This window comes from Rana temporaria, chromosome 2, assembly GCF_905171775.1.
Source record: "Rana temporaria chromosome 2, aRanTem1.1, whole genome shotgun sequence".
NCBI lineage: Eukaryota > Metazoa > Chordata > Amphibia > Anura > Ranidae > Rana > Rana temporaria.
In genome coordinates, this window is record NC_053490.1 from 305,246,457 (window position 1) to 305,273,833 (window position 27,377).

At 43.6% G+C, this 27,377-nt stretch overlaps 1 protein-coding gene across 1 annotated transcript in view; it reads left to right on the top strand.

The window, feature by feature from the left end:
* The window catches only part of TEKT2 (tektin 2), a 43,924-nt gene that overhangs the window by 6,942 nt on the left and 9,605 nt on the right, over window positions 1-27,377 (top strand). Inside the window, exons 2-6 of the mRNA XM_040337322.1 lie at window positions 2,623-2,780; window positions 8,608-8,733; window positions 10,091-10,296; window positions 19,257-19,400; window positions 24,638-24,752. Of these exons, the coding sequence (XP_040193256.1) occupies window positions 2,625-2,780; window positions 8,608-8,733; window positions 10,091-10,296; window positions 19,257-19,400; window positions 24,638-24,752 (747 nt within the window). The 5' untranslated portion in view covers window positions 2,623-2,624. The remainder of the gene's footprint in view (window positions 1-2,622; window positions 2,781-8,607; window positions 8,734-10,090; window positions 10,297-19,256; window positions 19,401-24,637; window positions 24,753-27,377) is intronic.

The window sequence follows — 27,377 nt, forward strand, 5'->3', positions numbered from 1 at the left end:
TTAATTTTATTGGTTTGCGCTGAATGTCTCCCTTTTAGATATTTATTATAGCAAAAAGTAAAAAATATTGCCTTTTTTTAAAAATTGGCGCTTTTTTTTGTTTATAACACAAACAATAAAAACCGCAGAGGTGATCAATCAAATACCACCAAAAGAAAGCTCTATTTGTGGGAAGAAAAGGACATCAATTTTGTTTGGGTGCAATGTCGCACGGCCGCGCAATTGTCAGTTAGAGTGATGCAGTGCAGAATTGCAATAAGTGCTCTGGTCAGGAAGGGGGTAAATTCTTCCGGGGCTGAAGTGGTTAAATATGCAACCTGGGAATACAAAAAATTAAACGGCTGCTTGTGCTGCAATACTCTCCTTCAATCCAGAACTGTTCCACAAAGTAATACCACTATTAGGTGTTATTTGTCTTCCCGATTATATGATGGCCAGCTAGAATTTAAAGTATTTCTGAAAGCTGAAGTTTTTTTACCTTCATGTATTCTATGCATGAGGGTAAAAAACCTTTAGTGTGCAGCTCCCCCCCCCCCCCCCAGTCAGCCCTCCTTAATACTTACCTAAGTCCCATCTGGATCCAGCAATGTGCATGAGAGCAGCTGCTCTGCCGGGTTTCTCGCTCCTCATTGGCTGAGCTGCAGGAGCCATTGGCTCCCGCTGCTGTCAATCACAGTCAGTGAGGAAGGAGCAAGGGGGCGGGGCTGAGCCGAGCTCTCTGTGTCTTATGTGTAACTTGGTTAATTTGAGTAGCACAATCTGCCCACTGCTATACTGTGAAGGGGGGATGAGCCCTGGTCTAAACAAAATCTTTCCTGAAGGAATAAGGTGTTCCTATTCTGCAAGTGCTAGTTTGCTGGTTGTCATGTTTACCCTCTTAATTAAATGCTTTGTGATCGGGTTCAAGCATGCCTGATTTTAGTTTTACAGATATGTATGTATGTACATGTTCCAGGTCAGTGACTCAAACCTTATTCAAGCCAGCTATGGTTAGTGTACAAGCCAGACAACTAGCATCTTCAGAAGGGGGTTGCCAATGTGTCTCTTAGGGATGCTAATTTGCCAGTTTGCTTAAAAGTTAACAGACTATAAATGGAGATTAACAGTTGTTGATCTAGGAAATATCAGGTTGCCTTGAAAGATCAGTTCGTTTTTTTTTTTTGCCTTCCTCTGGATTAGCTGTGAGCATAAGGTTCTGTTTATGGAGGTTTTCTAATATTTATTTTCATTGGTCCTTTTCTCTCTATTGGTTGACCTTGATTACCTTGTGTCTTTTTTCTACCTATGTTTCTGTTTCCTTTAAAGTAATTCTAAAGGCAGGACATTTTTTACCTTAAAGAGGATGTAAACCCGAAAAAAAAAAATGTTTATTCTTTGCTGTCACAATGTACAGTATAAGATTTCCTATCATCTGTGCCCAATCTTGCCACACAGAGTTAATCCAGCTCTGAGCAATCCTCTTTTATTGTTCAGTGAAACAAAACGAACTTACAGAGAAAAACCTTAGTCCGTTCCTCCCCCTTGCTGTGAGTGACAGGTTATTTACATATCTCATGCACTAGCCTGGAGACAGGCATTATTTTTTAATTCCCACCCCAACGGAGAGATTTCCCTTCACTTCCTGTCCCATAGCCAAAACAGGAAGTGAAGGGAAATTTCTGCAAATTAAAGCGGTGGTTCACCCGAAAATCAACTTTCTGTCACTAGATCCAGCATACTGCTGACATCTGCAGTATGCTGGATTATTTTTTATTTTTTTGTACTTATCATTTTAGCCGTATTTCTTCTCCTGCACGGAGCGGCGTATCCTTCCGGGTATAGGCGTTCCTAAATAAAGCGCAGTTGATTGACGGGCTTGGATAGCACGTCACACCTTCCGGAAATAGCCAATGTGACTCTCGGCAATTTACGGCGCCTGCGCAGTCAGCTGTTTACGGCAGGCGCAGGCGCCGTAAGCAGCGGAGAATCACGTCGGCTATTTCCGGATGGCGTGACACGCTTATCAAGCCCGTCAATCAACTGCGCTTGATTTAGGAACGCCTATTCCCCAACGGATTCCCCCGCTCGGAGCCGGAGAAGAAATACGGCTACAACGATAAGTACAAAAAAAAAAAAAATCCAGCATACTGCAGATGTCAGCAGTATGCTGGATCTAGTGACAGAAAGTTGATTTTCGGGTGAACCCCCGCTTTAAGGGAATCCCCCCCCCCCCCAGGTCACCAGAACTGGTGTCCCCAATGGGAGATTTCCCCTCTATTACTTTTCTTGGGACAACACAAAACTTGAGATTTTCTTTTACTTTCATATTCAATGATAATGGTAAACAGGACAAATAGTGAGGGTGTATCTTCCTTATTTTTTTCAAAATGGAGTTTCACTTTAAATATACTGAATATAAGAACATATATAAGAAAACATATCTTACGTGTAAGAACTGCAGGAATAACAAACACAGATATGATCCAAGTCAGGTATCTATAATTTTCCTGCTACCAGTTTCAAATGAGGTATTCAGACTGTTTGCTATGAACACCAAAGATACTTCTCCTTTCCTCCATTATCACTATATGATACTTATTGTGTGTGTACATTATGTATTGTTAACAATCATTGTCTGCACAGTTATGGCCACTCTAAGCATGAAACCTGGGAGCCGCTTCTCTGTACCAGACTGGCACACCAACAGTGCTCTCATTTCCACAAATGCTGAAAGGCAACGTTGGGCTTCTCACCAGATTCGCCAGGAAGGCAGAAGTCTACGCAATGAGACCAACAACCAGGTATCTACCAGGAAATAGGTTTGTCTTATCTTAACAGTAAATAATGTTACAGTAGTGTGTGTTATCCTAATTACCCAATGTATTGCCTTTGCAATAAGGTGATTTTTTTTATTTTTTATTAATAAATATGTTCAGAAGAGAATTTGGAAGTGCAGACTTTGGTTGAACCATATTCAAATATTCAACAAACATGAATACTACAAACTGACTTCTACATTCCAAATACCTTTCCACCTTTAAAGGGTCACTAAAGGAAAAAAAAAATTGCCTAAAATTAATGTCTGCAAGGTAGACAGACAGAATAGTGTAATGATTCTGTTAAAAAACGAATACCTATTAAATTCCTTCATCTATATCACCTCCGGCATTCTAGTTTCTGTTCTCTCATTCACTTCCTGGTTTGCGGCGCTCGTTCATGTAAGAACTACATTTCCCAGTATGAATTGTGGCACGCCCAGTAATTCACACCTCCTTGAAGTCTCTAACACGTAGAGAGCGTCCTGCCGCACAGATGTAGTTCCCAGGAGGGGGTGAGCACGTTACTGACCACCGCAGTAAAGCCTCCCATCACGGTGGTCAGTAAAATCAGACAAGCAGGAAGTGAACAGAACGGAGAAGAAATAGAGCAACTTCTGAGCAAAAAAGAACAATGAGGAAGTGAAAAGAGGAATGTCTGCAGGTAAAGGATGCTTATTGTGAAAAAAAAAAAAATCCTTTACAACCCTTTAAGTATAGAGCCATGTATATGCATATTCCAACCACATAAACTATAAGCAAATGCTCAGGATTAAAAAAAAAAACATTTATTAAATTATTTTACAAAGATTTTATTAACTTTTCTAAAAAAAAATCTTTAAAAAAACAATCAAATAAATTACACATTAACACGTTAAAAAAAAGAGAGATTTTTTATCAAATAATTATAAAATAATTATCCTGATCTTTTTCTAACTCCTCTCTATAACTCTTTACCACACCAACTCTAATAACTAAATTCGGATATATACTTAATTTAATATTAATTTCTCACCACCACAACTCTCTCTTAGTATATAAACATTTTTTACCGATAGATCAGAATCTAAAATCTTATGCCGCGTACACACGGTCGTTTTTTGTGATTAAATAAAACGACAATTTTTATCATGAAACAAAACGACGTTTTTCAAACTTCATTTTAAAAAACGACGTTGCCTACACACCATCGTTTTTTCAAAATGCTCTAGCAAAGCGCGGTTACGTTCAGCACGTACGGCGGCACTCTGTTCCATTGAAGCTCGCTTCATAACTTGCTTCTGAGCATGCGCGGGTTTAAAAACGTAGTTTTAAACGTCGTTTTACCCACACACTATCATTTTAAATGACACAAAAAACGTCATTTTGAAAAACGACATAAAAAATTGAAGCATGTTCGAATTTTTTTTTGTCGTTTTTCAGAAGACATAAAACAACGTTTTCCCCACACACGGTTATTTTAAATGACGTTTTTAAAAATGTCGTTTTTTTTCATCACAAAAAACGACCGTGTGTACGCGGCATTAGATGTGAAATATAGCATATAAAAGATATGATAGATAAAGAAAAATAAATTCTGTGCTGGAGCTCTCCCTCTCTCCTTGCGGCCGCTACATCAAGCCCCAGAACCGGAAGTCTTGTTGTTGCAACAAATCATTTATTATATACACAATGCCACAAAACAATAAAATCCTGCTTGTAAATATAACAAATTTTTAATTTTTTAAATATTTTCTAAATATTGCATTTTTTTCAAAATAAAATTCAAAATTTTCGCAAAAACGAAAAACCGCAGATGTGATCAAATACCACCAAAAGAAAGCTCTATTTGTGGGGGAAAAAAGGACGCCAATTTTGTTTGGGAGCCACGTCGCACGACCGCGCAATTGTCTGTTAAAGCGACGCAGTCCCGAACTGTAAAAACCCCTTGGGTCTTTAGGCAGCATATTGGTCCGGGGCTTAAGTGGTTAATCTTACGATGATGAGTGTGGGCATATGCAGCCCAATCACAACCTCTTCCTGAATAACCGATCGAGAAGTGCATGCTGGGTGCACCTCTCGATCTGGCGCATGCACGATGCTCTGGCAGCTGTTGGGCCCATTGTTTAGCAAGTTGCAAGTTGCCATAACAAGGGGCAGTGATGGAGGAAGGTCCGGCCCCATTGTTATGGTAACATAGATACCATTATCTATGCAGAGCAAAACCAGAAAGCCTAATGCCCCGTACACACGATCTGGCTTTTGCCCGGCCAAACTCACATCGGAATTCCGACAGAATTCCATCGCAGTAAAAGAGAACATGTTCTCTATCTAAACTCCGATGGAATTCCTCGCAATATCCGATGGAAAAACTCCGATGGGGCAGACACACGGTCCAGTCCGTCAGACTTTTTCCATCGGAAATTCCGATCGTGTGTACAGGGCATTATGCTTCCAAGCAGCTCAATAATTTGCAGCGCTTGGATAAGGTGAAGTATTCCTGAGATCTTGGCACAAATGCTCTTTATAATTATAATAAAACCAAACACAATGGGCTAGATTCAGGTAGAGTTACGGCGGCGTATTAGTAGATACACCGGCGTAACTCTGAATCTACGTCGTCGTAAATGTAAGCGTATTCTGGAAACCAGATACGCTTAAATTAGGCTAAGATACGAGCGGCGTAAGTCTCCTATGCCGTCGTATATCTTAGGGTGCAATATTGACGCTGGCCGCTAGGTGACGCTTCCGTAGTTTTCGGCGTAGAATATGCAAATGACCTAGATACGCCGATTCACAAATGTACGTACGCCCGGCGCTATTTTTTTACGTAGTTTACATTAGGCTTTTTCGGCGTAAGGTTACCCCTGCTATTAGGAGGCGCAGCCAATGTTAAAGCGGGGGTTCACCCTATAAAATAAAAAAAATTTTTTTTTTCTTCTAGCCTAAAATTCGGCATTGTAGCGCGAGCTACAGTATGCCGGTCTTAATTTTTTTATCGCCGTACTCACAGTGTAATCGTACATAGTAGATTCCGACTGCCCACGGGGAATGGGCGTTCCAATCCAGACGGAAGGTGATTGACGGCCAGCTCTGGCGCGTCACGCTTCTCCGGAAATAGCCGAAATAGGCTTGGCTCTTCACGGCGCCTGCGCATAGTCTGTGCGCAGGCGCCGTAAAGAGCCGAGACCTACTCCGGCTGTCTTCGGGGAGCGTGACGTGCCAGAGCCGGCCGTCAATCACCCTCCCTCTTGAAAGGAACGCCCATTCCCCGCGGGCAGTCAGAATCTACTATGTACGATTACACTGTGAGTACGGCGATAAAAAAATTAAGACCGGCATACTGTAGCTCGCGCTACTATGCCGAATTGTATGCTAAAATGTTGTTCTGCAGGGTGAACCACCGCTTTAAGTATGGACGTCGTTCCTGCTTCGAATTTTGAATTTTTTACGTCGTTTGCGCAAGTCGTTTGCGAATAGGGCTGGATGTAATTTACGTTCACGTCGAAAGCAATGACGATTTGCGGCGGAATTTCGAGCATGCGCACTGGGATTCTTTCACGAACGGCGCATGCGGGGTCACCATTAATTTAAATAAAACACGTCCCCTTCATACTCATTTGAATTAGGCGCGCTTACGCCGGCCCCATTTACGCTACGCTGCCGTAAGTTAGGAGGCAAGTGCTTTGTGAATACAGCACTTGCCTCTCTGATTTACGGCGGCGCAGCGTAAATACGATACGCTACGCCGTAACAATGCGCCCGGCTACCTGAATCTAGCCCAATATATATATATTGCTGCACTACAAAGATCACCACCTTTCCCAGAGCTCCTTCTGCTTGGCTGCTTTCTATGGGACATTCAAATGTTCTGGAAACAAAGAGCTTTATTCCCTTTTTGAAAATGGTGCTATGATCTGCCTTAAATGACGGGAAATAATGCAATTTATTCCCACAGTCCTGTCCACTGACTCCTGGTAAATGATGATGCTGAATGTCTGAGTAGGGTGTGCTAAGTGTGAATTGACAAATTACAGTCTTTATAGTGTATTGTTTACAAATTCTGTTTGTTTATTATGGTCAAAATGAAAAAATTGAATTGTTTCAAAAAAAAATTTGTTTAGTCTGGTAATATATTTTGAAATATTGAAGTCTTCTGTTGTACTGGTAGATTTAGCTGTAGTCTCAGTTTTATATCATAAGTTTGATTACTTTTCAGCTGTGCTGAAAAAGTTTTTTTTAAATTAAAGCAATGATGTATCCGTTATCAGATGGCTCACTACATGGTTTCACGTGGATAAAGGCAGCTGTAGGGCAAGCTGCTGAGCTGTTTCTTTTACTAACCCATAGTGCTCTGGGAACGCTTTATCATGTATGTTGCATGTTGTGTTTTTATATCCAGTAGATAGAAGAAAAAAAGCATAAGAATAAAACAACAGTTTAAAAAGGAAACACTGAAAAAAAAAATGTTAGAAATCTAACCAAAACTATAAAATATTTCCATTAAGATAAAAGCATCAGTGAAAGACACACATCTTCACTTTATTCATGTTCCCCCCTATTCCCCTAAAACAGTCAAGAGATAATGGGGCAGAGCTACTCTTCTTAGCTTATTTGGAATGATGGGTGACATTTCCTAATTGTGGTGAGGGTGTGGACCGGGAAGATTCAACTTGTGCGAAAAAAAATCGAATTTCATTTAACATTTTAGGAGTATAGGATATTGGCAAAAGCAGACCTGTTCTCGCAGCCTACTTTAGAGATAAGGTATTCATACCCGAATTTAGGGTGTATCATGTTCAGCAGCCCCACTCATCCCCCTTCCTTGTGACAGCCGTTGGGGGTTTCTCCCTGCCCACACAGCAGTGCCATGCATTCAATCCACAGAGATCTGTGAATGAATAAACTACAATTTGCCTCTACAGCATACGAACTTGTAGTTTCAATGGACGCTCGTAGTCCATTCTCACTCCCTCCAGCTTTCAAACTGAAAACCCATTCAGAGGTACTGGCAAAAAGCTGGAGGGAGAATGTGCAGGAGCCTGACATTGCACCCGTGATCCACTGGTTGCGGGTACAATACTTTGCAGGCTCCTATAGCAAAAAAAAAATAGTAGTTGCACATCTTTCTACCTGCAAAAATATGTATGTTTATTGTTTTTTTTTTTTTTAAAGGTGAACTTAGACTTTAAATGATATATTTCTATATAGAAGCAAACAGTTTTAGAGTCGGTTCACACTAGGGTGACACGACTTCCAGCGCGACTTTCAGAGGCGACTCTGACACGACTTGAGCATGAACCACAGGGCGATCTGGGGCGATTTACAACACGACTTGAAGTCGTCTCCAGGACAGGAGACTTTCCAGTGGCCAATCAAACAACAATCAGCTCTAGGGGAGGGAGGGGGAGGGAGAGGTTTGCCTGAGAAATGTATGTTATCTTCCTGGAAAGTCGCTTCAGTTAAGACAGTGATCAGACTTGGATCAGACTTCCATTGAAATCAATGGGTACAAATCGCCTACAAGTCGGATTGAAGTAGTACAGGAACTTTCTTCGGAGCGACTCGAGTCGTGTGTATTAAAACCGCTCCCATTCACTTGCATTGTTTTTCTCGACAGCGCGACTTTGGACGACTTGAGGCGACTTCAAGTCGGATCCCAAGTCGCCCCAGTGTGAACCGGCTCTCAGGGTTAAAAAAAATAATAATTTTACTCTGTTTTGGAAAAATGTATATTTATGCTTATGAAAGTAAATACACATTAGTTTTACAGTATTTATATACAGACATTTTTTATCCTGATAAGTCATAATCAACATTACTTTCTGATTAGACTAAATGGAATGAGCATGATAATAGTACCCGCCTAGCCAGTCGTATTGATGACGTGGACAAGTGGAAACAAGTGCTGGATAAGTGCCTGGCTGAAGTAGATGCAGAAATAGATGCTTTGACCTTGGTAAGTTGTATGTCTAACAGCAGATTCCCAAGTAACTGCAAAACATACCTTTGGATCAAATTAGAAAGGACTACACATTGGTTTAGGATAGATAAACTCAACTGCTATATGCTCCTCTGATACAATAAAGACCCATTGCTGCTTGTCACAGAACTTGTGATGAACACTTGTAATTAGGGTTGTCCTGATACCACTTTTTTAGGACCGAGTACAAGTACCGATACTTTTTTTCGTGTACTCGCCGATACCGAATACCGATACTTTTTTTAAATGCAACCACGTGTCCCCAAATGCTGCCTTGTGTCCCCAAATGCAGCCTTGTCCCTTAATTCAGCCATGTCCCTTAATTCAGCCATGTCCCTAAATTCAGCCATGTCCCTTAATTCAGCCATGTCCCTAATGCAGCCTTGTGTCCCTAAATTCAGCCATGTCCCTAATGCAGCCTTGTGTCCCTAAATTCAGCCATGTCCCTAATGCAGCCCTGTCCCTAATGCAGCCATGTCCCTAATGCAGCCTTGTGTCTCTAAATTCAGCCATGTCCCTAATGCAGCCTTGTGTCCCTAAATTCAGCCATGTCCCTTATGCAGCATTGTGTCCCTAAATTCAGCCATGTCCCTTAATTCAGCCATGTCCCTAAATTCAGCCAAGTCCCTAATGCAGCCTTGTGTCCCTAATGCAGCCATGTTCCTAATGCAGCCTTGTGTCCCTAAATTCAGCCATGTCCCTAATGCAGCCTTGTGTCCCTAAATTCAGCCATGTCCCTAATGCAGCCTTGTGTCCCCTAAGACAAAGCCAAGTCAATCCCCCCCCTCCCCCCGCCGCTGCCGACATCTAGTTACTATGCGCTGGGGTTACACAACAGCTGTCATTTGCATTTGAATAGCTGTGTTTCCCCGCCGCGCCGTCATGTATAGCCCCTCCCCCTTGCCCAGAAACTTTGATAGACAGGTCACCCATCGTATCAAAGTGCCCGGGCAAGGGGGAGGGGCTATACATGACGGCACGGCTGGGAAACACAGCTATTCAAATGCAAATGACAGCTGTTGTGTTCCCCCAGCGCATAGTAACTAGATGTCGGCAGCGGCGGGGGAGGGGGGGGGGGCTGACTTGGCTTTGTCTAAGGCGGCAGCGGCAGCAGCTCTCCTCTCCCCCATACAAGGACTGCTCTGCTCCGCTCTCCACCCTCTCTCCACCCGCACTCGGGAAAAAAAAAAGTATTCTATCTGGCATCGGGAGTATTTGTGCGAGTACAAGTACTAGCGCAAATACTCGGTATCGGGACAACCCTACTTGTAATCAATAACATTTTTCTAGGTATTGCTGTTAATCATAGTGTACCTTTTCCTTGGTGCTTCAGATGAAAGATGAAGCGGAGCGAGCCTTGCAGGCCAAGAATGTACCATCAGATGTAGCAATAGACTGTCTGACCCTCCGTGAAAGCCGCAGAAGCATTGACCTGGTAAAAGACCCTGTGGAGGAAGAGTTGCACAAGGAAGTGGAAGTGATCGAGGGAGTTCGTAAAGCCCTGCAGCAAAAGATCAGTGAAGCTTTTGAGCAGATTTGGTAAATAAGGGCACTACTGGTGGGGAGCTAATAGAAGGGTGTAGAAATGCAGCACTTAGGTCTTTGGCAAAGCAGTGGGGGAATTCAACTGTCTGCCCAACCTTCCCACATACAGACACACATTTCATTCTTAAAGCCTTATTAAAGTTTTATTACAATAGAAAAGAAATCCGCACAAATGTGCTTACAATTTAAAGCGGAGGTTCACCCTAAAAAACAATTTTCTAACATTACATTGTGCTCACTCTCGACATTGACAGTACGCTGATGTTTTTTTATTTTTTTTGCCGTACATACCGTTGTATCGCTATTTTCCCTGCCGGCTTTCGGGTAGTGGCTCCCGCGGGAGTGGGCGTTCCTATGCACAGGCTAAGTGATTGACGTGATGACAAAAGCTTCCCCCCGGCACATAAGGCGCGTCACAAGTTGCCGAAAGAAGCCAAACGTCGGTGCGCAGGCGCCATATAGCTTTTGTCATCACGTCAATCACTTAGCCTGTGCATAGGAACGCCCACTCCCACGGGATTCACTACCCGGAAGCCGGCGGGGAAAATAGCGATACAACGGTATGTACGGCGAAAAAAAAAAAAAAAAAACATCAGCGTACTGTCAATGTCGAGAGTGAGCACAATGTAATGTTAGAAAAACGGAAAATTGTATCATACTTACCAGTAATTTTCCTTTCCTGGTGCCTATCCATGGCAGCATACCTGTGACAACCTCCGCCTTGGCTCCTCCCTCAGGAATAGTGAATATTATAAAAGAGTCGGTGAACACCGCCCCCACATTCTCCGTAATATAGAAAACCGAGGGTGGGAGCGTATGCTGCCATGGATAGGCACCAGGAAAGGAAAATTACTGGTAAGTATGATACAATTTTCCGTTTTCCTGGTGCCTCCATGGCAGCATACCTGTGACAAATAACTAGCTGAAACGGGTGGGATGCTGCTTAGAAAATTTATTACAAGGACATCATTAACAAAGGTTAACAAATAGAGGAGGCGACGGCTGACTTGATCGCCTGTCTGCCAAACTCTACCGAAGAGAGAGCTCCCGGGTCCACCCGGTAATGTTTCATAAACGTGTGTTGGGACGACCAGGTCGCTGCCCTACAGATGGTCTCGATCGACACGTTTGCCCTTGCTGCCCAAGAGGCAGAAACTGCCCTCGTGGAGTGCGCCTTAATCGCCGACGGAGGATCCAGACCTCTTGCCCTGTACGCTTTATGAATTAGCTTCACAATCCATGAGGAGATTGTTCTCGCTGACGCCTCTTCACCTTTTCTTTTCCCCCAGGGGATTATGAGCAACTTGGAAGAGTTTCTGAAAGGCGCTGTGGCCTGGAGATAATGCTTCAGCGTGGAAGCAATATCTAGCTCGTGAAAAGAGCCTGAGTCCTGCTCTAGGAATGTTGGGAGTGCCCAGGGTTCCGACATGGATAAGGATGATGCAACTTTGGGGATAAACCCCCGAACTGTCCTGAGTTCCACCCTGTCGGGGTAGAACACGATGTGATTGTCGTCTGCTCCTAGAGCTTGGAGCTCTGAAACCCGTCTGCCCGATGTTATGGCTATCAAAAATGTAAGCTTCAAGGTTAGATTCCACAGTGATGCTGAGCCCGAAGGGGCAAAGGGCGGATTGACTAGGGACTCTAGGATGACAGCGAGGTCCCAGGTGGGAAAAGACTGCCTAGTTGGCGGCCGGATTCTTCTGACGGCCTTGAAGAATTGGACTATTAGTGGGTCCTCGGCCCACCTCTTCCTGGTTGCCGATGAAATTGCTGCTACTTGTACCTTTAATGTACTTAGGGCAAGACCCTTGTTTAGGCCTGCCTGCAAAAAATCAAGGATTTGAGAAGATGATGGAAGCTCCGGATCGCAGCTTTTGTCAGACATGAAGGACCTGAACTTGTTCCACACTTTCCCGTATATACTGTTTGTGGAAGGCTTTCTAGCCCTTAGGAGGGTAGCAATAACTTCGCTGGAGCAACCTAGAGATTCGAATTTTTGCCTTTCAGTCGCCAGATGTGAAGGTTCAGCCTGCCTGGATCTGGATGAGTGTGACACCCCTGAGACAGGAGGAAGGGTATCAGAGGAATCTTGACTGGGGGTTGCATACTCAGGAACATTGCCGTCGGAAACCAGGGACGTCTCGGCCAGTATAGTAGAACTGCTATTACTATTGTGGATTCGATCATTGCCCTCGCCAGGAGTTTTGGTATCAGAGGCCGTGGCGGGAATGCATAGGCCAGATCGCATGTCCAAGGGGCTGTGAGAGCGTCCACTGCCTCCGCTTGGGGATGCGGTAGCCTTGAGATGAACCTCGGAAGCTTGGAATTGCTGGCAGTTGCGAATAGGTCCAGCTCGGGGAGCCCCCAGTGGTCTGTTATCCAATTGAAGACGTTGGGGTGAAGAGACCACTCGTTGGCGTCTACGAACTTGCGAGATAGGAGGTCGGCTTGCACGTTGAGGCGTCCTGGCAGGTAAACTGCCCTTAAATCCCCGAGATTTCTTTCTGCCTACAGGATTATGGGTTCTACTTCCCTTAGCAGGGGTCTGCTGTGTGTCCCTCCTTGACGATGTATGTAAGATACGGCGGCCCTGTTGTCCATCCGTAAGAGTACTGGTTTCCCTGAGATCTCGAACTCTAGGGCTAGAAATGCCCGGTAGACTGCCCGGATTTCCAGGATATTGGACACCAGGCCTGTCGCCTGAAAAGACCATCTGCCTTGCACTGAAATTTGATTGCAGTGTGCGCCCCAGCCTGCTAAGCTGGCGTCGGTGGTAACTATGGTCCAGTTGACATGCCCTAACGCACGTGGCTTCGTCAGAGTTTGTTTCTTCATCCACCAATGGAGGCCTCTGAGCATCAGGGTCGTCAGGCATATGTGTTGAGCTAGAAACCGTTTGTTCCACTGCCTCAAGAACTCCAGTTGAAAATATCTCAAATGCCAATGGGCCCAAGGGACCATCGGGATGCAAGAAGACATCCTGCCTATCAGGCTCAGGCAGTTCGAGGCAGTCAGATATGGTCTGGAACTCGCATTCTTCATCTGTCGGATGATAGACTTCACCTTCTGGGGTGGAAGGGACACTGTACCCTTCTTTGTGTTGAAAAGTGCTCCCAGGTAGATCATTTCCTGGGTTGGAGAAAGATGGCTCTTCTCCTGGTTTACCTTCCATCCGAATCTCGTCAGTGCTGTCAAGAGAATTTCTCTGTGTTCCAGTAGCTGGGCTGGCTCTTTCGCTAGGAGAAGAAGATCGTCTAAATAGTGGTATACTCTGAGCCCCTGTTCTCTTAAAGGGGCTATGAAGGCGATCAGGGTCTTCGTGAAGACTCTTGGAGATGTACAGAGGCCGAAGGGGAGACTGCGAAATTGAAGATGCACTTGGCCTACTGCGAACCTCAGATACTTCTGGAAGGATGGGAGTATAGGTAAATGCAGGTAGGCATCCTGCAGGTCTATGGACAGCATCCAGTCCCCCGGTTGGACTACCCGAATGATCGTTTGTAATGACTCCATCTTGAATCTTTCTAGGGAGATGTAGCGATTTAGCCTTTTCAAGTCTATGACTGGTCTCCAACCACCCGTTTTTTTGGGGACCAGAAACAGAGTCGAATAAAAACCTGAAAACCTTTCGGATGGGGGTACAGGAACCACCGCCTGCTGATCCTGCAAGGAGAGAAGATATTGTTGCAGCGCTTCTGCTTTTTGAGGAGACTTTGACATCTCTGTCGGAGAGAAGAAATCTTTGGGGGGTTTGTCTAAAAACGTCCAGAAATGACCGTATTTGATCGTGGAAACTACCCACGGATCCTTGCACTCTTGCTCCCAGATCTTTGAGAAGAGTTGAAGTCTGGCTCCCACAGGGACTGCTTGGGACGGCTTGGCGTCAAAAAGACTTAGTGGGATCCTGTGGAGTAGAGGCTGTTGTCTGTCTGCGGTTTTTCAGGAAGGTGGACTGGGTGCTCCTCCAGTTTTGTCTGAAGCCTTTTCCCTGCCTGGGTTGACGATAGTCCTTATTCCTAGAGTACTGGAATCTAGGCGCAAAAGACCTGGAGCGCCTGGGCCGTCTGTCTTGGGGTAACAGGCCCGATTTCCCACCAGTGACGCGAGAGATGGCTTTATCTAATTTTTCCCCGAAGAGGGCTTTTCCATCAAATGGTATCTTGCACCAATTCTGTTTCGACGCAACATCTGCCGACCAAGGCTTCAGCCACAGGGCTCGCTTGGCTAATACTGTGTGGAGCATGGATCTTGCGGAGCATCGAATTGAGTCGATGGCAGCCTCTCCAATAAAGTCTGCAGAAAGTTTAAGTTCATCTAAGGCCTTAATAATGTCCTCCTTCGGCACCTCCTGCTGGATGGCCGCCTCTATGTTATCCGTCCACACACGTAGCGCGTTGGATACTGACGTCAGGGCTATTGCGGGTTTACAGGCATTGCCCGCCATCTGGTAAGCTTTCCTTAAGTCTAGGTCCATTCGCCTATCGAGAGGATCTTTGAATGAAGTCGAGTCCTCCATTGGTAGTGTAACGTTCTTTGCTAATCTTACCACTGCTGCATCAACTGTTGGAGGGCCTTCAAGCATTGCGGAGTCGGCCTCTGAGAGGGGGTATAGTTTCCCCAGGCGGTTGAGGGAAAATCTTTTCTCCGTTCTCTTCCACTCTTCCTCGATCAGGCCTTTAATTTCATCCATGAGAGGAAAAACGGAAATCTGACGCTTGAGATGAGGAAAAAAGGCTTTAGACTTTTTGAGCTCTGTCTCGGGTTCATCCCAGCCGATTGCCTGCTTTACGGCTTGTACATAGGGTTGGACCATGGCAAAGGCAAAGCCAGATGCTTCCATGTCGTCAGAGGAGTCACCTGAGCCGTCATTCTCTTCTTGAGGTTTAGAGGAGGAAGCAGGCGCTGGGCGCGGCATTCCACTTGTGGAGGGCCCTGGGAGGGCCTCCTCACCTGGATGATCCTGCGGAGGAGATGCCGGCTGCTGTGGCGGCATTGTGGCTACCAATTCTGCAAAATAATCTTTTATGGCCTTTTTAAGGAGGTCCGCCACTTGTTTGCTTTCTGATTCTCTGTCCGATGCGTAGTCCTTCAGGCAGACTCGGCAAAGTCGCTTATGTGGAAGTGGGGTGGCCCCACAGGCCTGGCATTTTGGCGACCTCTGTCTCGGGGAGCGCGAGTGATGGCGCTTTTTGGCTGAAGCCTTCTTGCCATTCCCGTGGTCGTCACGTCTGGGGGACCTGCCTCTACTGAAGCTAGAATCGGAGTCTTCGTGCCGCCTGGAGGTCTTCTTAGACGTCTTCTGGCATACAGGGCTGTAATACATTAGGTTACAGCCTCAGTGCACTCTTTTTTTTTTTTTTTTTTTTTTCGGACCTACCTGAATGTTGGTCCTTACCTTAGGTGTGGAGTAGGTTCTTGTATGGTCGGCGAATGGCTCATTTTTTGGCGGCTTAACGGAGGCAGCAGCTAATGAAAAAATCAAGGAGAAGGCAAAAAAAAGGTTAATGTCTTAGTCCTAACCCGACTCAGGGGTGCCATTGGTCCCCTGTTTTATATGCAAAATTACGCCCTGGGGTTCTTTTTTTTTTTATTTTTTATCTTATATTTATTATACTTTCTTTTTTTTTTTTTTTTTTTTGGGTACCCCCGACCTCCAAAGAAAAACAATAATTTTTTCCCCTTTTTTTTTTTTTTTTTTTTAAAACCCTTTTTTTTTTTTTTTTTTTTATATACCTGGAACAACAGGTATCTGGCAATGGAGTCCTTGGGCAGCTGGACCTCTCCCGACAGCCTCAGAGCCCTTCTGAGGCCGTCAGGGAGTTTAAATAGGATCCACCTGGCAAGAAAAACGCCCCTTCCCTGAGCTCAGGGAGCTACTGGCAAAAAAACTTTATTTTTCCCTTAGCCAAAATGGCCGCCGCGGCCTCCGTGTCCATTGCGCATGCGCGAACCGGCCGCCCTAGGACCCAGCGGTCCCGGGCGCCGGCGCATGCGCAGAACGCGGCCGAGGACGCCGCGAGTGCAGAAAAGCCTGCAGGGATGGCGCGCGCTCCCTAGGGGGGAGAAGACCAGGGGCAGGTGCACACAGTGTGTGCAAGGGATCAGGCAAGCGCCAGCAGAGAGGGGAGCCCCAAGAAGGGAGAGGGGGGGTCGGATGAGAGACGTGCCTCAAGGGAGAAGAGAGAGAGTGGACAAATGGGAAAGAGGGAAAGAAACAAGGAAGAAAACAAAGATGCAGAAATAGCTGCTGCCTCTTAGCCATAGAGAGCTAATGCCTGATAGAAAACTTACAGATAGCGCTCAGAGTTTTAAAGGGCTAAAACTGCTAGTCCCAAAAGAACCTACAGAAGGGACTCCCAACCTTATAAGCGCGTTTAGCTGCCCAAGAGAAGGGACCGCATCCGGGAGAGGCTTGAACCCGGATGGACGCTGCCGAATGCAGAAGGTAAGGACAATTGTTCCAGTAAATTCACTGCCATGAGGTTTGAGGAAAAAAAGGTGAATGTGGGGGCGGTGTTCACCGACTCTTTTATAATATTCACTATTCCTGAGGGAGGAGCCAAGGCGGAGCTTGTCACAGGTATGCTGCCATGGAGGCACCAGGAAATAGTTTTTAGGGTGAACCTCCGCTTTAATGAAAAGTGTCTCTTGTACTTGTGCCTGCTGTCCAAGTCTAAATCTTTCATCCTCTGCCCCCCTCCTTTGGTAATCTTCACGTGGTCCAGGGTTAATATAGCTGCTGGACCTTTCATAGGCATTCATCAAGAGTGCCAACTATGCCCCTCTCCTCCATTCATACTATGGCTTCCATTAATTAAAAGTTCTCTATGGATGGAGTAGGTGGATCCTCCATTCATAGAGAACTTTTTATTAAACATCAGAGTGCCCAAGATTTTATGTGTGATATGTAAGTATGACACTCCTTCTTTTGCCAAGGAAAAACTGGTTCTTGCTGATTTATAACCAATATCAGGGAAGCTGACATTAGGAATATCTGTCTCGTGCACAGAACTCCTGTATACTTATTATGTTTTTTCCAACCACGGATTTCAAGTTCTGAAACCGAAAATACCATGCAAAGCCTATATTCTAGCATAGGCATGTGCACAGGGTGTGCCAGGTGTACCTGGGAACACCCTAATCACCCCATGTGCCACACATTCCCCCTATTTTCAATAATTATATAAAAAAAATGAAACAAATAAAATACAAAATAAAATAATACAAATAAAAACTACTGCCCTACTGACATCATCCACTGCTCTAATGACACCATCAGTATATATACACATACACACGAACATGTGTTTGAGCTTTGGGGTGCACACCCTAATGCAATGGGCTGCGCACATCTATGTATTCTAGTATATGCAGCAAAGCACTTAGCCCATGTTCTGAAACTTACAAAGCAGTGCAAAGCTTAAACTGTATGGAAAACATAACGATGTAGCAACAGCATAACAATCCCCTATTTGCTTCCTTTTGGTCTGGTAAAAATAACATTGAAAGAGTTTTGCTATTAGACATGTGCAATTAGTTTCGGTCCGAATGTATCCAAATCTCCAAATGAAATAGTAACGAATTTGGTTGAAATTCGTTCAGTTTCGCTTAGTTTTCTAATGAATTCCAAATTTTCGGAATGATTCGAATTTGAATCCTTTGAAAAATGATAGACCGATTCAAATTCTGTGTTAAGAATAGCTGGTTGTAAAGGAGTGGGCCTAGAAGTCAGCTGCCGCATCCTTAACAACTGATGACTCATCAGCTGACAGTGGGCTTCCCTGCTGACAGCTGAAATGTAAACGAAAGAATGCTGGCAATAGAAAATTCTGGAAAAAAACAGCGTGGGGTCCCCCAATCCATACCAGGCCCTTATCCGAGCATGCAGCCAGCAGACCAATAAAGATGTGGGAACGTGTGAGCGCCACTCCCCTTCTGAATCATACCAGGCCACATGCCCTTAACATGGGGGGAGTACTTTGGTGCACCCCAAATCACCTTGTCCTCATGTTGTTGGGGACAAGCGGCTCTTCCCCTCAACCCTCAGCTGTGGTTGTGGGAGTCTGCGGGTGAGGGGCTTATCGAATCATGTGAATGAATATGAAGTACACACAGTATCCCTACCCATTCACCAGAAAGATGTACAAACTGAATAAAGACACTACACAAGTTTTCCTTTGTTAAAAATGTAGTTTTCCTTTTTTCAAAAATCTTTCTTAAAATATTTGAGCTGACTCCGCCCCTTACCTATTTAAGAAATATCATACTGGGATCTGGGGGCCCCCTTGTTAAAGAGGGCTTCCAGATTCCAATAAGCCCCCTGTCCGCAGACCCCCACAACCACAGCCCATGGTTGTGGGGAAGGTACTTTAGGGTGGGGGGAGATAAGCATGTTGACCCTGGCGGGTCTGATATGGATTTTAAGGGGAACCCCACGCCAAAAAAAAAACATGGAGTCCCCTCCAAAATCCATACCAGAAACCTTATCCGAGCTTGCACCCTGGGAGATCAGGAAAGGGGGGGCACAAGTGAGCGCCTCCTCCTCTTGAACTATGCCAGGCCACATGCCCTCAACATGGGGGGTGCTTTGGAGCAGGGGGCTCTACCCTCCCCCCACCTCAAGGCACCTTGTCCCCATGTTAATGGGGACAAGGGTCTCGTTCCCACAACCCTGGGCTGTGGTTGTGGTGGTCTGCGGGCAGGGGCTTATTGGAAATTGGAAGCCCCCTTTAACCACCCCATGTGAATGATTATGGGTCACATAGTACCCCTACCCATTCACCAAAAAGTGTCAAAAAGTAATCAAAACACACAGACAGGTTTTTTGACAATACCTATATTAAAAAATAAAAAAGTGTCCTCTGATGCCCTCAATATGGGGGGTATCATGTTACCAGAATGATTTAACAAAAGAAGAAGACAGGGCCCTCTGTGATTGCATTTCTTTTCAGTCTTCTGCAGGAGACACGTCAACAACTATCCTGGGATCAGAGAGACAAGGCTGAAACAATTGAAATAGATCAGACATGCCTCTCACTTACCAAGTATTCCCCAAACATTTCACTGAAAGTGGATCCAACCCGTGTTCCTTATGGGTAAGATGGGACAAGAGTGTGCTTTTATATTTTTTCTGAGGAGGAGATATGTATACATGTGTGTCATGCATGAGATGTGTAAAACTGAATGTTAAAAATGGATGTAAATCCCAGCAATTAATTTTAAATTTTTTTTGCTCCATATTGGTCTGTTAATCACTTAAAGTGTTTGTTACCCTAGCATTTCATATTCTCGATATGTGTCTGCTGTACCATGTATTTGTATAAAAAAGTATCCTGTACTCTTTTTTGCTTCCTTTGTGTGAAATTCCTGGTGTTCTTGCCAGTCTCTTTCCTGTTGAAATCTGACCACACTAGGCAGAATAGCTCACTGTGGTCAGTTCCCTAGGTATGCTGGGAACTCATAGGTAGATTCACGTAGGTTGGCCTAAAATTAGGTCGGCCTAGCCTAGTCTTTTTAGGCTACACCGCCGTAAATTATTTAGGCTATTAGTGATTCTCAAACCACTTACCTTCAAATTTTCGGCGGCGTAGCCTAAAACGAGCGGGCGTAAGGGCGCCTAATTCAAATTACTAGGAGGGGGGCGTGTAGTATGGAAATGAGGCTTGACCTCACGTTTTTTGATGTTTATGCGTACTGCGCATGCGCCGGGCGCCTACATTTCCCAGGGCGCATTGCGACTAAGTAGGCCGTACGGGCCTATTGATTTCGACGCGTACGTAAACAACGTAAATCCCGATTCGCGGACGACTTGCGCAAACGACGTAAAAAATTCGAACCTCGCCGTGGGAACGGCGGCCATACTTAACATTGTTATTCCACCTCATAGGTGGAATAACTTTAGGCAACCTATCGCGTACGGAAACTACGTTAATCGACTGCGGCGGGCTCGCGTTAGTTCGGGAATCGTCGTAAATTCTCATTTACATAATCTAGGCCGGGCGCAATGTAAGCGCCACCTAGCGGTAAGCCAAAACATTGCAATCTAAAATAGGACGGCGCAAGCCGTCCTATCTTAGATATGTTTAAGTGTATCTCTGTTAGAGAATACACTTAAACATAGGTCGGCTTAGATTCAGAGTTAGGTCGGCTTATCTGTAGATAAGCCGGCCTAACTCTTTGTGAATCTACCTATCAGTGTGCTCTCCTCCAATGATCAGACCTGTCCTGACACCTCCCCACCCCCGCACAGCCTTTCGCTGGAAATTTCTGTGTACTGTTGTTTCTCCTCCCCCAGCTCTTATGCAGCTGAAAACAGAGGGAACAGAGGGAATGTGATCACCAAGACCCCTTTCACACACAGGCAGTTTTCAGGCGTTTTAGCACCTGGAAACTGCCTCCCGTTCATTTGAATGGGTGCTTTCACACTGGGGCAGTGCGCTTGCAGGGTGGTAGAAAAAGTCCTGAAAGCAGCATCTTTGTGGTGTGTTTGGAGCGCTGTAAAAAGCGCTCTAAAAACACCCCTGGCCATTGAAATTAATGGGCAGCTCTTCTAAAGTGCCGCAAAATGGGTCTGACCTTAACCACTTAAGCCCCGGAAGGATTTGCCCCCTCAATGACCAGGCCATTTTTTGCGATGCGTCACTGCGTCGCTTTAACTGACAATTGTGCGGGCATGCAACGCTGTACCCAAACAAAACTGACGTCCTTTTATTCCCATAAATACAGTGGGGATCGAAAGTTTGGGCACCCCAGGTAAAAATTTGTATTAATGTGCATAACGAAGCCAAGGAAAGATGGAAAATCTCCAAAAGGCATCAAATTACAGATTAGACATTCTTATAATATGTCAAAAAAAGTTAGATTTTATTTCCATCATTTACACTTTCAAGATTACAGAAAACAAAAAAATGGCGTCTGCAAAAGTTTGGGCACCCTGCAGAATTTATAGCATGCACTGCCCCCTTTGCAAAGCTGAGACCTGCCAGTGTCATGGATTGTTCTCAATCATCGTCTTGGAAGACCAGGTGATGTCAATCTCAAAGGTTTTAAATGCCCAGACTCATCTGACCTTGCCCCAACAATCAGCACCATGGGTTCTTCTAAGCAGTTGTCTAGAAAACTGAAACTGAAAATAGTTGACGCTCACAAAGCTGGAGAAGGCTATAAGAAGCAAAGATAAGATATGATACGATAGCAAAGCGTTTTCAGATGTCAATATCCTCTGTTCGGAATGTAATTAAGAACTGGCAGTCATCAGGAACAGTGGAAGTTAAAGCAAGATCTGGAAGACCAAGAAAAGTATCAGACAGAACAGTTCACAGGATTGTGAGAAAAGCAATTCAAAACCCACGTTTGACTCCACGATCCCTCCAGAAAGATCTGGCAGACACTGGAGTTGTGGTGCACTATTCCACTATAAAGAGATACTTGTACAAATATGGTCTTCATGGAAGAGTCATCAGAAGAAAAACTCTTCTACGTCCTCACCGCAAAAATCAGCGTTTGAACTTTGCAAATGAACATATAGACAAGCCTGATGCATTTTGGAAACAAGTTCTGTGGACCGATGAGGTTAAAATAGAACTTTTTGTCTGGAATGAGCAAAGGTACGTTTGGAGAAGAAAGGGCACAATTTAATGAAAAGAACCTCTGTCCAACTGTTAAGCATGGGGGTGGATCAATCATGCGTTGGGGTTGTATTGCAGCCAGTGGCAAAGGGAACATTTCACGAGTACAAGGAAAAATGGATTCAATACAATTTCAGCAAATTTTGGATGGTAACTTGATGCCATCTGTGAAAAAGCTGAAGTTAAAGAGAGGATGGCTTCTACAAATGGATAATAATCCCAAACACACCTCAAAATCCACGGGGGATTACATCAAGAGGCGCAAACTGAAGGTTTTGCCATGGCCTTCACAATCTCCTGACCTCAACATAAATGAAAATCTATGGATAGACCTTAAAAGAGCAGTGTGTGACAGACAGCCCAGAAATCTCAAAGAACTGGAAGACTTTTGTAAGGAAGAATGGGCAAAGATACCTCAAACAAGAATTGAAAGACTCTTGGCTGGCTACAAAAAGTGTTTACAAGCTGTGATACTTGCCAAAGGGGGCAGTACAAGATATTAACTCTGCAGGGTGCCCAAACTTTTGCAGACACCATTTTTTTGTTTTCTGTAATTTTGAAAGTGTAAATGATGGAAATAAAATCTAACTTTTTTTGACATATTATAAGAATGTCTAATCTGTAATTTGATGCCTTTTGGAGATTTTTCCATCTTTCCTTGGCTTCGTTATGCACATTAATACAAATTTTTACCTGGGGTGCCCAAACTTTCGATCCCCACTGTATAGATTTAATTTGGTGGTATTTTATCACCTCTGCGGTTTTTATTTTGTGCTATAAACAAAAAAAAATTACATTTTGAAAAAAAATTAAATATATTTTTAACTTTTTGCTTTAATAAATATCCCAAATTTTTAAAAACAAAAACAAATTTCATCATCAGTTTAGGTCAATATGTATTTTTCTACATATTTTTGGTAAAAAATTTGCAATAAGCATATATTGATTGGTTTGTGCAAAAGTTATAGCATCTACAAAATAGGGGATACACTTATGGCATTTTTATTATTTTTTTTTTACTAGTAATGGCAGCAGGACTGCGACATTGCAGCGGACAGATCGGACACTTTTGACACTTTTTTGGGACCATTGACATTTATACAATAGCCACTGATTACTGTATAAATGTCACTGGAGGGGAAGGGGTTAACACTAGGGGGCGATCAAGGGGTTTAACCACTAGCCGACCGCGCACCGCCGTTCTACGTCAGCAGGTCGGCTCGGCTGGGCGAGAGCACGTAGTATAACGTCCTCTCTCTCAGCCGCCACTAGGGGCGCGCGCGCGCCCCCCGCTCGCCCCCGACTCCCGTGCGTGTGCCCGGCGGGCGCGATCGCTGCCGGGGACACGCGATCGCTCGGTACAGAGCGGGGACCGGGAGCTGTGTGTGTAAACACACAGCTCCCGGTCCTGTCAGCAGGGGAAATGCTGATCTTCTGTTCATACAATGTATGAACAGAGGATCAGTGTTTCCCCTAGTGAGGCCACCCCCCCCCCCCCACAGTAAGAACACACCCAGGCATACTTAACCCCTTCCCCGCCCCCTTCACTGCCAGTGGCATTTTTATAGTAATCCAATGCATTTTTATAGCACTGATCGCTATAAAAATGCCAATGGTCCCAAAAATGTGTCAAAAGTGTCCGAAGTGTCCGCCATAATGTCGCAATACCGAAAAAAAATCGCTGATCGCCGCCATTACTAGTAAAAAATATATATTAATAAAAATGACATAAAAATACCCCCTATTTTGTAAACGCTATAACTTTTGCGCAAACCAATCAATAAACGCTTATTGCGATTTTTTTTTACGAAAAATATGTAGAAGAATACGTATCGGCCTAAACTGAGGAAAAAAAATGTTTTTTTATATATTTTTGGGGGATATTTATTACAGCAAAAAGTAAAAAATATTCATTTTTTTCAAAATTGTCGCTCTATTTTTGTTTATAGCGCAAAAAATAAAAAACGCAGAGGTGATCAAATACCACCAAAAGGAACCTCTATTTGTGGGAAAAAAAGGACGCCAATTTTGTTTGGGAGCCACGTTGCATGACCGCGCAATTGTCTGTTAAAGCGACGCAGTCCCGAATCGCAAAAAGTACTCTGGTCTTTGGGCAGCAATATGGTCCGGGGGGTAAGTGGTTAAGGGCTCATTTACACTTGCTTTGGCTTCAATAAGGCCTCAACAAGGCTTTAACAAGACTTCGGGCACGCTTTGCTAAATCTCTCTGAACGCCAGTCAGATCGCCTGTCACTAAATAAAATGGTTAGCTTACAGTCCTGTTTACACCTTGCTTTTGCTTTGCTTCAAAAATTACACCCCATGTAGCTTCAGTGGTACTTCAAAGCGTCTTCAAAGCCTCCATAGAAGTCTATGGCAAAGCTCACTTGAAGCCTCATCGAACCCCACCGAAGTCTCATCGAAGGACCAAGCAAAAGCAAGGTATAAACAGGAATGTAAGCTAACTATTTTATTTAGTGACAGGAGCTTTGACTGGCGTTCAGAGAGCTTTAACAAAGCCTGTCCAAAGTCCTTTAAGCACCTTGTTTTGAGGTATCTGAAATGTTTTTTTTATGATTTAAACTGAACGTTCAGTTGGTTTTTAAAGAAACAGTCAAAATGTATGTAATGTTTTTATGTATGCATGGGGACATTATTAATTGAATTAACATATAGAATTATTTTAAACTGTCCTTTTTCCTCAGGACAACCAGTCCTTTAGAATGGGAACAATTTAGCCGTTACAACAAAGAGAGAGCAGACGCTGAAGTCCGAGCCTCTGCCCAGTTGAGAGAGGCCATTGCTATGACTATTGCACAGGTAATAATGTCTCCATAAAATTGTTTAGTCATCAAAATAGTGGATTGAGGGAGATCCAAAGGCACCACATCGTAATCATGGGAAAATTGGACTTTTAAGGTGCCAATAAAAAAAACATAAGCCCTAACAATAAAATCTGTTTTTATTGTACAAAAGAACATATTGGGTTTAAAGGGTGACTTCACTTTTGAAAGAAAAAAATAGCAAATACATTTTTATTTTGCATATACGATTGCTACACAAGTCATATTCTAATGGAATGTTATACAAAATTACCTTTCCTCTTTATTCTGCAGCACTGCAATTTTAGTAAAATGCAATATGGCAACCTGGAGGCTTTCTGTACAAAGTTGGTGTACACAACGCTCTCCAGAACTGTGATTTCCTGCTTTTGTGATTGACTTGCTGATTTTCTCAGAAGTCTGCACTAAGATACAAATTAGATTTCAAGCATCCCCTGCAACAAAAAGATTTTTTTTGGGGAGATCCTCCCAAAGGGGAATTATCTAAAGGGATGCAGACCCTGCCACTCATCATAATCCTGCAAATGCAGCAGCTGATTGATAATTACATAATCACTCCCATTCACATTCCCTTTACACATGGACACAGACAAGCAAACAGCTATTTCTTCAAAATAACAAAAGGTAGGAATCTGCAACAAAGTTTGTTAAAATCCAGAGGAGAATGTTTTTTTTTTCTCAACAAAAATGCAGTTATTCTTATAAACAATGATGAGTGAACACGAGACAATAATAGACGTATTCATAAGCAGATTCAAGATTCCATTGGTAAATTTTGCTTTACTTGGTTGTTTCGACATATTTCACTCATTGCTTCATCAGGAAAGCACAATGTTTAAAGACATTGCACAGGTAAGAACATAATTAGGTAAAGAAATGTGGTGATACTGCGCTGTGAGTAAACAAAAAGGAAATGAAAATGCAGCAACTTTAAATGTGAGACACACACAAAATAAACATATATAGAAAAAACAAGCTGCGCAATAAATGTGATAATTCAAACCAAAAGCTCAACAAGCATAAATATTTGAAATGATTGTGCTCTAGGTGTATTGAAATCACTGCAACAGGTAGGTTGCCCTACTTGTATTACATTCTGATAAGTCCCAGTGAAAAAAGGTGAACAAATAAATGTCCTCTTTCCCAAAAAAGGATGCATCAAATGATGGTCAGAAGCTGAAGATTTGCTGTTCTCCTACAGATAAAAATGGTGACATCAAACCAAAAGAAACCGCAGAACAGTGATGTGATAGAAAGGAAAACCTCCACCTTCTTATACAGCTGCCTCTTACCGAAAGAGAAGATCCCAACCAGAGATCTTCTGTTGGCGTATGGCTTTCTAACCCAGCCTAGGGGTCTATGCAGCAGGATATCGTTTCTCCGGTATCCAGTGGGTCTCCCACCGCTCACAAATGGTCAGATGTGATTACAACCAAGTGAGGAAGGAAAGAAGACTGACATAGCGTAATCCAGTAAACATTTTAATATAAAATTAGATAGATAAAATCGCACTTACAATATGAAGATAAAAAAAATCGCATGTATGTAGTGATGTATGTAGTGGGTGAAGCGGCATGCTGACATCATCACTACATACAGAGTCCCGGAGTGAACGGGCTGTGTTAGCAGGCCGGCTACCAATTTTCACATGCAATTTTTTTTATCTTCATATTGTAAGTGCGATTTTATCTATCTAATTTTTAATAAAATGTTTACTGGATTACACTATGTCAGTCTTCTTTCCTTCCTCACTTGGTTGTAATACTTAAAATGTGTATTGTGATGACAAAGTTGTTAAAACTCTGTACTGAAATTCAACATTACTTGGGAAGATAGCCCATATGCTGACTTACATATGATATAATTATATGGACAGCACACTGCCAAAGTGATTAGCTTTTCCATCTGGCAGTACCAGGGCCATCAGTTTAAATCCCAACCACAAAATGACCTGGTCTGGAGTTTGCATGTTCTCCCTGTGCCTGTTTAGGTTTCCTCCCACACAGGAATGACAGGAGTTGAGTCCTATCTAAATTGGCCCTGGTATGTGTATGTATGAATGTGAGTTAGGGACCTTAGATTGTAAGCTCTTAGAGGGCAGGGGCTGATATGAATGTACTATATATGTAGAGTGCTTATTATATACAGTGCCATGAAAAATTATTCATACCCCTTGAAATTTTCCACATTTTGTCATGTTACAACCAAAAACATTAATGTATTTTATTGGGATTTTATGTGATAGACCAACACAAAGTGGCACATAATGGTGAAGTGGAAGGAAAATAATAAATGATTTTCAATTTTGCTCACAAATAAATATCTGAAAAGTGTGGTGTGCATTTGTATTCACCCCCCTTTACTCTGATACCCCTAACTAAAATCTAGTGGAACCAATTGCATTCAGAAGTCACCTAATTTGTAAAAAGAGTTCACCTATGTGTAATTAACCTCAGTATAAATACAGCTATTCTGTGAAACCCACAGAGGTTTGCTAGAAAACCTTAGTGAACTAAAAGCATCACGAAGGCCAAGAAACACACCAGACAGGTCAGGGATAAAGTTGTAGAGAAGTTTAAAGCAAGGTTAAAAAAAAATATCC